Source organism: Micromys minutus (genome assembly GCF_963924665.1).
Source record: "Micromys minutus genome assembly, chromosome: 2".
Classification (NCBI taxonomy): domain Eukaryota; kingdom Metazoa; phylum Chordata; class Mammalia; order Rodentia; family Muridae; genus Micromys; species Micromys minutus.
The window spans coordinates 78330364-78344211 of NC_137971.1; the positions used below are offsets into that span (position 1 = coordinate 78330364).

Below are 13848 nucleotides of genomic sequence, written 5' to 3' on the forward strand. Positions count from 1 at the left end.
ACACACTTGTAAATGATAATGTCATAATTTCAAAAGAGTGGACACTCCCGTTCTACATGGGGTAGCCAGATGGACGTTGTGATGGCCTTAATGAAGAACACAAAGGCATCTGGTAAGGACAGAGTCCCACGAAGAATATAGAACAAGGTTGCTTAACGGTGGGACCAGGCTGGTTTCATTCAGTGGGGAGCTTAGATGAGAAGGCGACATTTGAGATCCCCCTGGAAACTGCAGGGCTCCTGCACCAACCATCACCTCGTGTTTTCTTCCTTTGTTTATTCTCTCTGTGCCTCTCTGTTTCTCTCTCTCTCTCTCTCTCTCTCTCTCTCTCTCTCTCTCTCTCTCTCTGTTATCTTTGACTCTCTGTCTTCTCTCTGTGTATGAGTGTGTCATGGGGTATGTATATGAATGTACACGGGGGCCTGAGGGTGACATCCATTGTCTTGTCCTGCTCCATTACTCTTGGCTCCATTCCTTTGAGACAGGGTCTCTCACTGAATGTGAAGACAGGTGGCTGGTGGCCAACAAGCCCCAATGATTACACACACACACACACACACACACACACACACAGCACTGGAGTTATAGGCAGGTACATAGCTATGCCCATCTTTTACTACATGGATACTGGGGATTTGAACTCAGGTCCTCATGCTTGGGAGTATGCTCTTACCCATCTCCCCTAGGTCCCGGCTTTCTAATTTCTCAATAATTCTTTATTTATGAAATATCATATTTTTGCCCCCAAATACACATCTTTCTTATTTGAAATATAGATGGGGGCTCCACCTGCTTCTACAGGGGTCCCAATCACACCCCTATCCTGCCTAAGTGGGAAGATGCCCTTGTCTTTCCCACTTACCAGCCTAACAACTTGAAATTATTTGCCCGGGGTGGGACTATTTATAAAAGAGAGCCATAATTTACTTTTTTCAAACTCTAAGCTATTAACCATATAGCAAATTACTTGGAACTTTGTGTTATGAAGAGGAAGAATTCAAGACCTAAGCAAGAAAGGGCAACAGGGTTAGAGCAACAGCTCCCTGGTTCTATTCATCTCCTGGGCGCCCAACATCCCACAATATTTCTCTGCAACAAGGTAAGTTGGACAAAATCCTACTTACAGTTCAGGACCTGTCCCCAGTGCCTCCTTCTCCAGGAAACACCCTGCTGTAAGTGGATCAAACTTGAGGATCTCTGGTATGCCATAGGTCTTATGATCTCTTTTTAAATGGAGGTTAAGTTTATATAATATTAATGTAGTCATTTTAAAGTCTCTGCAGTTCACTGGCGTTGGTACGCTTGGTGGTGAAACAACCATCATGTCTACCAAGTTCTAGAACATTCCATCACTCAGACAAGGCTGTGTATCCATGAAGTGACCACCCTACACTCCACAATTTGTCAGATTCTGGAAAACACTACTATGATCTCTCTCGCAGTGTCATTTCTCTTGTGGCTCTGATAGAATGCCTGCAAAGAGCAACTTAAGGAAGGAATGTTTAATTGGCTCATTTGAGCTTCAGACAGCCATGGTGGGGAAGACATGGTGGCAGGAAAGAAAGGCAGCTGGCCACACTGCATCTGCAATTTGGGGACAGAGAAATGAAAGAATGGCTTCAGCTCTCTCTCTCCTTTCCCTTTTTCATTTGGTCTGGGACCCCAGTCCGTGGGGCAATGGGCCCCACATTTGGGGTGCTTCTTCCGAACTCTTCAATTAAGCCTCTCTGGGAACATCCTTTCAGACATGCCCAAGCATATAAAATCACCCGAGATCAACAGTGTGGTCATTTCCTCTCCTGGGTACTTTATTAACACGCTTCATAGAGCACATAATACTTTGTGTCAAGCATGTTTTCTCAGGTTTATCTGTGTAGCATGTGTCAGCAAATCATTTTTTCATTTTAATAGTGTATTGTGTGTGTGAAACATGTATGTGTGAAGCATGTGTGCATGTGTATATGTGTAAGCATGTGTGCACATGCATGCCCACAAGTACCACAGCACATGTTTGGAGGATAACTTTCAGGGGTTAGTTCTTTCCTCCCATCATGGGTTCCAGGGATGCGACCCAGGTCCTTAGGCTTGTTGTTTCTAACAAAACCTTTTAGCATTTTGTTTTACCAATAAAAACTCTGAAGCCAAATGCTGGGATGAAAAACTGCTAGCTCAGAGAGGCAGAGAAAGTACCCACTGACCTCCCTCCTCAGCAGACATCCCAAAAGGAACCTCTCCTTCTCCACCCTATCTCAAAAACCCTTCAAACCGAATGTCCCTCCCTCCTACTTCCTGTGTCTCACTCTATCTGTCCTTCTGACTTCCTCTTCCTCTCTATGTTTCTTTCCTGTGTTCATTCCCTGTCAACGGGTTGCTTGTCCCACCTCTTGACCTTTGGCTGCGGCTGCCTTTATTTAATCCTGTTTCCAATTAACAGAAAGCCCTTCGATTAAAGGTGTGTGCTAGGGCTGAGACACACCACAACTAGAAACAGCTTTTTCTAGTAAATAACACAATCTCAGGTTTCACAGTGTGATCAGCTATCCTGCAACACAGGCTTTCATGGAATATGTATTTACCCACTAAGCATGGTACCAGCCCTTGTTCCTTCTTATGACTGAAGAACATCTAATTGAGTACATATACCACAGTGCTCACTGATGGACACTGGGCTGCCATGAATAGCACTGCCATGAACATCTGGTGCAGTTTTGTTGGATTCCCTCTTGGTTTGGTTTGGTTTTCTTAAGACAGGGCCCAAGTTGGTCTTGAACTCATGAACCTCCCACCTCCACCTCCCAGATGCTGAGGTTCTGCCTGGCTTATGGATAAGTTTTTATGTGAATATCTATTTTCTCTAGTAGCAGAATTGCTGGATCCATGATGACTGTGTGTCAAATTTTGCATGTACAGGTACAATGTTGTATCTGTGTGTGTGTGTGTGTGTGTGTGTGTGTGTGTGTGCATGTGTGTGATTTGTATGCACATGCATATAAAGTTCAGGTGTCAATGCTGGGGGTGTCCTTCAGTCACTTGCCACCTGATGTTATAAAACAAAGTCTCTCTGAACCTGGGGCTCATCAATCGGCTGGGCTAGCTAACCAGCAAGTTGCAGGAACTCACCTGCCTCTGCCTCCCGGCACTGGGATTACAGCTGTCCGCTGTATTCCATGGGTACTAGGGGTCTAGCTGTTCTTATGCTTGCTTGTGGGAATCAGATGCCAACTTGCAGGAGTAGGCTCTCTCTGTCTGCCTTGTGATGGTCCGGCATGGCGGCAAGTGCTTTTACCCACAGAGCAATCTTGCCGATCCTGTCTTCCGCCTCTGTATATTCATTTGTTTGCCGTGGTGATAACCGTACTGGTAGGCACGCGGCCCCTGGTTCTCTGATTTGTTTTTCTGCCTCTTCTCACCCCGTAGACGGTGTGTGGCTTGCTAAATGTCTATAGCTGCACCTTAACTGCAGGGGCTGAGCTTGCATCTTGTCGACTTCATTCACAACCTGAACTGCATGGTTTAGATGGATTCTCTCATTGGTGAAGGACAGAATAGCAGCCGTCCAAGGCATGGAGCCTGGCCTGTGGTGATGTCTTATGGGCAGTTTGCTCTGGCGGTCACAGCTGTGACACCTTCTGGGCTGAGGATCCAGGAACTGTTCAATGAGTCATTAAGGCCTCTGCTATTGTTCAGTTAGCCTTCTCTTTAGTTTTCACTGACTCCTCAGGCTACAGATTGATCACTCCCATGATGAGCCGGGCAAAGAGCAGTTGAGTCGATGTGCACGTTTCCCTGGGAGGATGAGAGTGGGCAGGATGATATTGATGTGGGGTGGACAAGGGAGGGAAAGGGAACAGGAGCTTGAAGCCTACAGGAACAGGAGGATACAAAAGCTTGGCATCATTTAAGACAAGAGACACCTGGAAAGGGAATGAATCCAGGAAGCTGCTGCCTCAGAAGGTCCAGTCAGTGGCCCAAGTAGACAGTAGCCCTATCTAACCTTGAAGATGGCAAGAAGAGCTCAAGAAGTCCTCGGGTACTGAGGGCTCAGGTAATGGCCTCCTGCCCTCTTTCACTTCCGAGAATAGCCAAAGCTAAGCAGGCTCCCACTGGGGCAGCTACTGAGCAGCTTGCCATGGCTCCCATGGTTGTCTCTAGAATCCAGCCATGACTCCAGCCATCTTACCCTTCATTCTGTTCTTTAAACACTTCAAGTTTATTTCTTTGTGTCTAGGCAGGCTGACTGCGTGAGCTATCAATCCCTCCTACCACCATCTCTCAGCTCCACATATAAGGCACCATGATAGGAGAAGCTTGTAGATACAGAGAAAGGGAGGGAGGTGCTGTTCCGGTTATAAGCCTGGGAATGGGAAAGCTCTTGAGGACCTGATGGCTTCCCCTGGCCTGGGCTTCCATGACACCTCAGCCTCACGGAAACACAGGCACACCTGCAGGGTCAGGCGCTAAGGATGCTTGCTGTGCCTTCCAGCCTCAGAGCACCAGCAGGAGGCCACTAGCAACTACATCAAGGCTCCTGAACTGTTCTTATGACCCAGAGTTCCAAGTCAACTAACTTTCCTCCCTGAAAGTCTGACCCTCCAAGCCAAGGCAGGAAAAACCTGGAAGGGCAAAGGTAACCAGGTGGGACATAAAGGTAAGGGTATGAGGTGTTAAAATGACAATTTTTATCCAGTCCTGAGGTGGGACTCTTATGGTTGCTAGACAAATGCTCTACTACTGAACTACATATATCTCCAGCCCCATCAGAAGCAGTGTGTGTGTGTGTGTGTGTGTGTGTGTTTACACATATATGTGGGTATATATGTTTGTGTGGGTATGCACATGCTTATATGTATGTACATACTTGTGTATGTATATATACTTGTCTGGGTGTATATGTTTGTAAGAGTATGTCTATGGAAGTGTACATGCTTATGTGTGTGTGTATATATATGTTTGTGGATATACATGTTTGTATGTGTGCATATATGTATATGGGTGTGTACATGTATGTATGTATGTATGTATGTATATTTGTGAGTACATAGTTTTGTAGGTGTGTATGTATGTCATACTTATTTGTGGGTACATATGTTTTATGTGTACATATTTGTGTATATGTGTGAGTATTTATGGAAATGTACATGCTTGTGTGGGTATTATACATGTGTGTAGGGTATGTACATGTTTGTGAATATATATGTGTGTGTGCGGTTGTATGTGTCCATATTTGTGTATATGTGTGTACATGTTTTTGTATGCATTTGTGGGTGTGTACCAAAGATTTTTCTCATTCACTATCTACCTTACTTTTTAGTCAGCATCTCTCACTGAATACAGAATTCAGCAGCTCAGCTAGGGTGACCTGTCTGCCATTGAGTTCCAGGGATCCTCCAGTCTCTGTGCTCCATGAGCTCCCAGTGCTGAAGTGACTGTGTCACCACACCCAGATTCCATGTGGGTCCTGGGGACAGAAACTTATATCCACATGCTTGTGTGGCAGATGCTTTATCAACAGAGCCGTTCCCAGCCCCCAGTGACACTTCAGAGCACAGTAAGTCAGGCTGTAGTCAGGACCATCGTCATGGCACAGGGAGCACAACCATGACACTTTGTAGAGGGGCAGAGATTGAGGATCAATGATGGAATTCTTACTGAGGGATGCTTCCAAGGGAAGAGGGATTCTGTCTGAATCAGCCTTGCTAAAGGTTTGTCAGGTGACTAGACACCTTCTATGGGACGGTGGAAGAGAGGAACCTGACCCAACCAAAAGGACGTCAGATATTATTAACAGCAGGAGTTTGGGGCCACCAAGGGTTCAGAATAAGAGTGTCTTCCCCAACTACTAAATACAATATAATAAAATAGAAAGTAAGGGAGGAATTCCTGATAAGTGAAGTGAGCAGGGCCTTTGGTTAAAACTGGCTTTTCACAAGTAAGTGCACAGATGGGCCCAGGACTAAAGTCTATCCAAGCAAAGAATCTTCATTGGTTGCCAAGTGGGAACATGGGCCCAGCACTGACAGACCTTCCTGTTTTTCAAGCAAAGCAAGAAATCCTTTTTTTTTTTTAATGTGAAATAGTTTGGCCTTTAAAAATACATAATAATTACTAACTGTCTGTTTCAATGTGATGTGAGCCAAACAAAATACACAGGCTACAAGTTTGAAACCTGTAGTTAACTGTGAGATTGTTTCTAGTTTATAGGTTAAATTGATCCATATAGGAATCTGGTTTTGTTGTTTTGTGTTTGAGACAGGGTTTTATTTAGCCCTGGCTGGCCTGGAACTTCCTATGTAGACCAGTTTGGCCTCAAACTTATCCAGATTTGCCTGTCTTTGTCTCTCAAATGCTGCAATTAAAGGTGTGCACCACCATGGCTAGGCCATATAGGAATCATTTGGCTTGAGCCTTCATCTTGCCAACAATGTAATAAACATTGTTTTAGGCCTGCCACTTGCCATCAGTTTGTTGAAAGGGGCAGAGGACATAGATGGATGCATGCATGCATGAATGGATGGATGGGTGCATAGATAGATGGATGGGTGGGTTGGTAGGTGCATGGATGGATGGGTGGATGGATGGATGGATGGATGGATGGATGGATGGATGGATGGATGGATAGATGAGTGTATGGATAGATGGGTGCATGAATGGATGGATAGATGGATGGGTGGGTGGGTGGGTTGGTGGATGGATGGATGGATGGATGGATGGATGGATGGATGGATGGATGGATGGATAAATGGATGGATGGATGGGTGGGTGGATGGATGGATGGATGGATGGATGGGTGGGTGGGTGGATGGATGATGGATAGATGGATAGATGGATGCATACGTGCGAACATACGTAAGTAGGTAGGTAGATGAATGCATGAATGGATAAGAGAATAGGTGAAACATCTTTTGAGACACATTGTGAAGTATTACTAATAAAATGGTGTATGTCTAGAAGGTAATTCAGAATCATATATGAGGTTGAATGTAGTCAAATCTAGATTGATCATGAATTGGTTTCTGAATCTACATAATAATGATGATGGTGATGTGTGTGTGTGTGTGTGTGTGTGTGTGTGTGTGTGTGTGTGTGTGTGTGCATGCGCGCATGTGTGTGCATGTGTGTTGAGGTTTCTTAGACATTTTTGACTTCTGATACACCTAGAGGTTGTCAGTACCCTAGGAATGTTTACTTTAATGTCCTGATCACCTAGAAATGCTTTCTGGGGGCTACACAGATAAAGTTATATCCTACTGGGGATTTGATTGAAAATATTCAGCTAATTTTTATTCGTAGAGGTAAGTACAAATAGAACACCATTTGGTGAAAGTTTATAACCGATACAGTTGGCCAGTGGGTACATGGAGAATGATTCACTACTCGGAAGTGGCTGGCAACTTTTTTTCACAATTTTTAAAAAACTAAAGACTTGAAAAATTAAGGCTTTGTTTTCTAGGCAGCATGATATCATCCATCCTGGGTATTTATGCGGATTTTCTATAAGTGTGATCGCCCTGACATGGTGGGGGAGGTAATGTACTGAGCATGGTTGCAGTTAGAGTGTGGGCTCTGTTGTTAGCTACGGTTAGCATCTTGCCCAGGTAGCACTGTGCTAATGAAAAAGTCTAGGATCATTTCCCTTGTTCCAACTCCAACTTTCCCATTGTGTGACTTTGGACAGAGACTCATTTTCAGCATCCATTAAATGAAGTAGACACCATTGCCTCTTGGACTCACCACGAGGATTAAATTAGTTGTTATATATAGAGCACTTAATACAGCCCTTGACAGTCACTTTTATTGTTGTGAAGCTGGTTGTGGCGGTTAGATGTTCTAAGAGAAGAAAACACTTTTTGAGATAGACAAGAACATAAGTAGATACAGAAACTTAAAAAAAAATGTCAGACATGATTTAGTTGGTGAAACACTTGTACTCCTGATGATTCAAGTTGAATCCCCAGAACCCCCATAAAAAACTCTGGGCATGGTAGCACATGCTTATCATCTCAACATTGGGAAGGCAGAGATAGGAGGATCCTGGGGGCTCACCGGCCAGACAGTCTAACCAGTTCTATTTTCTGAACTCCAGACCCATAAGATTCTGTCTCAAATGAGGTGGATGGTGTTCAAAAGGATGACACCCAAGTTTGTCTACTTGTCTTCACACAAACTCACACACATGTGCACATAAAAGTGTGCTCCTGTGTGCACACATACATACCTACACCCAGATGCAAAAGAAAAAGGAAAGGAAAGGGCACCCACCGTTTTCTGGTCCACTCTCAGCCACTTGTTCGTGGGTTTGGGAACCAGTTTCTGTACCATGGACACAAAGAGAGGAAAAGTGAGAAAGCGGCCTTCTGATGGTGTTCTTCCCTCCAGAATGAAGTGGAGCTGGGGGAGCTGCTACTTTCTCTAAATTATCTCCCAAGTGCTGGCAGACTAAATGTGGACATCATTCGAGCCAAGCAACTCCTGCAGACAGATGTGAGCCAGGGTTCAGGTACAGTATAATCCCCTTATCCACTAAGTTTCTAAGGGGTTCTCTTTTGTTTGAGGGACCGGGTTGTGTTGGGTTGGGTTGTGTCCTGAATGTTGTTGCTAAGGTAACAGAAGGGTGGGCAGCATCTAGAACTACAATACTAGTTCCAAAAGAAAAATAAATGATCCGCTGTATCTTAGGATGAAACAGGTCAATGGTAGAATCTCGGGCACCCTATCACACATGTTGCCAGTTGGAATTACTTCTGAAATCTTGTCTTCCAATTTTCTGAGAACGTGTTTATCCACATACTATGCCTGCAATGCAGATGCCATACTCTAGGTGGCGGTAGTGCACAAATGACCGGAATAGCAAGCAGAGTAGGTTCAACCTGAGGGGTGTTTTTACAGCTCGTTTCCTGCATATCATAAGTCTTTATAAATCCCAGCTCTGAATGAGCTACTGTGCTGTCCACTTTCTGTTAAAAAAAAAAAAAAACAGTTCAAACACATTTAACAAAATGTGCCCATTCTGCTGCATTTGTATATAGCTTCTCCCATGACAATAATGTTCCGTGGTGGAAATGCTGTCTTCCCGAGATCCAATAGCCAAAGGAAGTTGTTTGACATGAGGTGACAGCAGAATATAGAACGCACCTTATGTTCTCAGAAGCCACACTATACAATAGAGGCTTCAGGAAGGCTGGAGGAAGAACCGCTACCGTGGCTAGAACATTCCGACCCACCACAGTAGAGTCAGGTGCTGCAATGAGAAAGGGCATCCAACTACCTGCCACTAAGTGACTCTGTGCTGCTTGTGATCTTGGAGAAGCTTCTTAACCTCTGGGTATCTCAACTTCTTCATTTCCATAACTTTGCAATGACAGTATTTATCTCACTGGATTGCTTAAATAAATATCAGATTCAACCTGCACAGATCCCTTTTTAAGCTATAAAATGAGCAAAGCATGTCATTTCTAATTCTGCCTTCACTTTCTTGAGAGTGAACCGTGAGCCTGCTGGCAAATGGCTCCTGCTTCTGGATTGCCTCTACCAGCTAGATCTTAAGCAAAATGCTCCTTATCCTTAAATCTACGATTTTCCCACTTCTAAAATGAACACGGAGCCTAAAACATGGGAGGAGTTCAGTAAGTCTAGATGATTGGAGGAAACAGAAAATGAATCAGCAGATAGGAGGCTAGATGTGAACAATGGTCCAACAGAACAGCTGGACACGTGGGGAATGATTTTGTGAAAGTAAAGCTGGATTATTTAATAATTAATTAACATGATTAACAAATGGATGAGTGGTGAGATGGATTAATGAATCAGTGGATAGACTGATAGAAAACTAAAAGAATTCAGTAGTAGAGCCCTTTTCTAGTGTACAGGAGGCCCTGGAATTTGTCTCTAGCAATGAAGACTACAGAGCAATAGGGAGGAGGTAGATGGTTACTTTGTTACATAGATAACCACTTGGATGGAAGAATGGATGGATGGATGGATGATGGATGGATGATGGATGGATGGATGATGGATGGATGGATGATGGATGGATGGGTGGGTAAATGGGTGGATGGGAGAGTTGGAGAATGACAGGATGACTGGGAAGTTGAAGAGATAAGAGATAATTAGGTTACATTTTATCATCTCCAGTAGTTTATAATGTTGTGTCCAATCCCCAGACCCATTTGTGAAAATTCAGCTGGTACACGGACTCAAGCTTGTGAAAACTAAGAAGACATCATTCTTACGAGGCACAATTGATCCTTTTTACAATGAATCCTTCAGCTTCAAAGTTCCCCAGGAAGAACTAGAAAATGCCAGCCTAGTATTCACAGGTAAGGTAACATTATAAACGGCGATGGAGCCCTGGTAAGGCATGTTTAACTTGTTCCATAAAAACAGAAGGCATCTATAGAGAGTTATGCCTAAAAACTTGGTTCTGATGTTCAGCTACCTAGATTTGAATCCACTTTCTATCTGTAAACTTGGACAAGACCCATGGAGCCTAGAACATAATTATTATATAATTATTAAGCTAGACTCCTGAAAGTATCACATAACAAGGGCTTTGTCAAGCTACTTACCTCCCCTTGGCCTCAGGTCCCTCATCTCTAAAATATGGATAAGTGTTAAAAGTTTAGTATGAACGAAGAATAAATGAGTTATAGCCCTTGAATAATATCAGATGCACACTACACACCGTCTTTGATGATGATGGTGATGGCGGTGGTCCTGGTATTAGGAATGATGGTGGTGCTGATGATTCCAGTTTCTGGGTTTAATGTAAGTGTAGAAGAAGCATTGTCAAGGCCCCATCAGACAAGGCCTATTTTCTCTCTCTCTCCTTTTAATTACTCGAGCTTGTGTGTGTGTGTGTGTGTGTGTGTGTGTGTGTGTGTGTGTGTGTACATTGTATTTGCAAAGGAAAACTTGATAGTGTCCATTCTCCTCTCTTTCCACTATGTAAGTCTGAGGATCAAACTGAAGCTATCAGGTTTGGTAGCAAGCACCTTGACCCACTGAGCTCTCTTGCCTGGTCAGGATCCGCCCTTGACACACAAAAGATATGCTTCACCCTACAAGCACCGAGGCTCATTGCTCCTTGGGGCCAGTACCATGGGAAATATTCATTCCAGAGGAAGTTAGCATAGCTCTCCACCCCATGAGGTCAGGGCTACTTGCAGCATCACCAGGAGCTTGAGAATGTAGCCAGTGGCCATGCCTCATCCCCAGAGGCTGGAGCAGAGTACTGGCTCTGAGCATCTGCATCAGGATCTCACCACAGGTGCCCAGGTTTCAGTCAGCCACAGTCAAAGGAAGTACAAAAATACTCCATGGAAAATTCCACAGCCCACAGACACACAACCTAGAGGGCAGTATACAGGCGTGAGTGGTGTTTATTACTGGCCACTGTTCATTCCTTACCCTGCTGTGTTTATAAGTTAATCTGTATCATGAATATGGACAGGAAATTACATACAGAGTTGGTACTGTGAGCTGTTTGGTGCACCCACTGGGGCTCTCAGATTGTCTTCCCACAGATGAAAGGGGACTACCGTATATATAAATATAATACAAAGTACCCAGATATTTCTAATTTGCAGGCCCAGCTGTGCGTGGGAACCACAGCTGGCTGGCATTTTACCTAAAGGGCTCTGGCTGGAATAGTAGCAGAAATGTGGACCAGTGATTGGCATCTAGGCAAAGCCACACAACTTCCTTGTGCAGCTCTACGGAGCTCTGACTTGCTTTATCTGCTGACTGGGAGACAGCCTCACTGTTACCTCCAGGCCGAGGATCTGAATTCTAACCAGGCCCCATGTTTTCAAACACATCTCAGGGAAAGTCAGGTTGATCTGCAATTTAAGCATTTGCTGAGACTCCCTGGGGGAAAGCTGTAATTAGCCTGGGGGCTGTGCACTCTGAACAATTCCATCCTCCAGTAGAAGGAGGGCCCTTCTGCCATGCAGTCAGGTGATTTTTACAGCTGAGGTTTAAAAAGAAATAAAGAAAAGGGGGAAAGATTGATTTCCCAACTCCATAACACATGGCTCAGGACCTTTCTGGATAAACCATGAAGATCCTCCATGGGCAAAGGGGAATGTGAGTTGGCCACTGAAGTGCTTGGGAGTGAGGAGGGAGGAAGGAGAAGGGAGGAGGGACACTGTAGAGAAGGATAAAGAAGAAGGAGAGGATCAATGTGCTGGTTAGTCATTTTGGCAACTGGACACAGCTAGAATCAACTGGTAAGAGGAATCTCAATTGAAAAAAAAAAAATGTCTCCATTAGATTGGCCTATAGGCAAGTCTGTGGGGCATTTTCTTATTTAATGATTGTCAGGAGAGGGTCCAACCCAGTGATGCTACCCCTGGCCAGGTGGTCCCAGGTTACATAAAAAAAGCAGGCTGAGCATAGTATGGGGACCGAGCCAGTCAGCAGCACCCCTTCATGGTCTCTGCATCAGCTCCTGCCTCCAGGTTCCTGCTTGAGTTCCTGCCCTGACCTACTGTGATGCTGGAGTGTAAGCCAAATAAACCCTTTCCTCTCCAAATTGCTTTTGGTCAGGGTGTTTATGACAGCAGTAAAAAGCAAATGGCAATCATGTGTAAAAGGAGAGGGAGGAACTGAGGGAGGAAGGGAAGAAGGGAAAGCTGGGAGAGGAGGAAGAAGAGGAAGGGAAGCAGAAAGAGGAGGGAATGGGGAAGGAGAGGGGAGAATAGAATCAATAGCAGCTTCTTTGCACATTTAGAAATAGAACTCTTATCACCATCCACCAATTCTACTTCTTGGGGTAGAAAGGGATTTTGGGACTCTCAGGGCGTTGGATGCAGACACTTGGATGTTGTGCTCCTGTGTTCCAAACAACAGCATCCACAACAGCTGGGGTGGTGGAAATCACCCAGGTAACCCATGACGGACTGAAGGAAGAAGAGAGCCTGACCTGTGCAGATGTGAAATGTCCATTAGACTTAAAAGGGAGGGCTCTTCCAAAGCCTGCTACAACATGAAGATTGAACTCATGTGATGTGAGTAAGCCAGGCAAGAAAGGGACATGTACAGCATAGTCAAGTCTATGAGAATAGTGGTCTCTGGGCTAGAGAGAGGGACAACAGGGAGCTGTCTTTAATGGCAGAGAGTTTCATTTTGGGAAGACAAACAACAATAATTCTCTAGTCTGGGCATGATCTCACACTCCTTTAAACCAGGACTCCAGAGACGGAGGCAGGAGCACGGTTTCAAGGCCATCTGGGGCTTATGTAAGAAGACCCTGACCCTGACAAACACACATTCAAACCTGGGCTCAAAACAGTGGAGACGACTGTGCTAATATCAGTGTAGTGGGTGTCGCAGAATCTTATACTAGACGGTGTTAAGATGTTAGTTTCGTGGTTTGCTTGGGTTTTGTTAGCTTGTTTGAGACAGGGTCTCAGATGCACAGGCTAGCTCCAACTCTCTGAGAGTGACAGGGGTCATAAGTACAAACTTAGAGCTCTCTGGGCTGTCTACCAACTGACCAACATCCTCAGCCATACTGGATTTTTAGAAAGAGCCTTGTTATGTAGCCACAGCTGGACCTGAAACTTTCTATGTAGACCAAGCTGATCTCCAACTTGTGGTGATCCTCCTGCCTCTGCCTCTCACTAGGAGGCACCATGCTCAACTTGTAACTTTTTAACAAAGGAAAGAAATGCAGTTTGTGCCGCATAGAACTCAAGCAGTTGAAGGACATGATGGGATGCCGACGTGGAGCCCTAGCTAGCCAGCCTCCTCTTCCATGGCCTGGAGGGAATGTAACCCAGTGGTTAGAGCTCCGTCGTGTTGGCACTTTGCACCAAGTAAACCTTCCCGCTCTCAATTTCCTCTTCT

The 13848-nt window shown here is 44.7% G+C and overlaps 1 protein-coding gene across 2 annotated transcripts in view; it reads left to right on the plus strand.

Moving 5' to 3' along the window:
* SYT17 (synaptotagmin 17) overlaps window positions 1–13848 on the plus strand; it is a gene marked incomplete at both ends in the record, with an annotated part of 57053 nt that overhangs the window by 22337 nt on the left and 20868 nt on the right. For both annotated transcript variants that reach the window (XM_080911656.1, XM_080911657.1), the window contains 2 exons: window positions 8377–8497; window positions 10161–10316. In XM_080911656.1, coding sequence (XP_080767782.1) covers window positions 8377–8497; window positions 10161–10316 — 277 coding nt within the window. The remainder of the gene's footprint in view (window positions 1–8376; window positions 8498–10160; window positions 10317–13848) is intronic.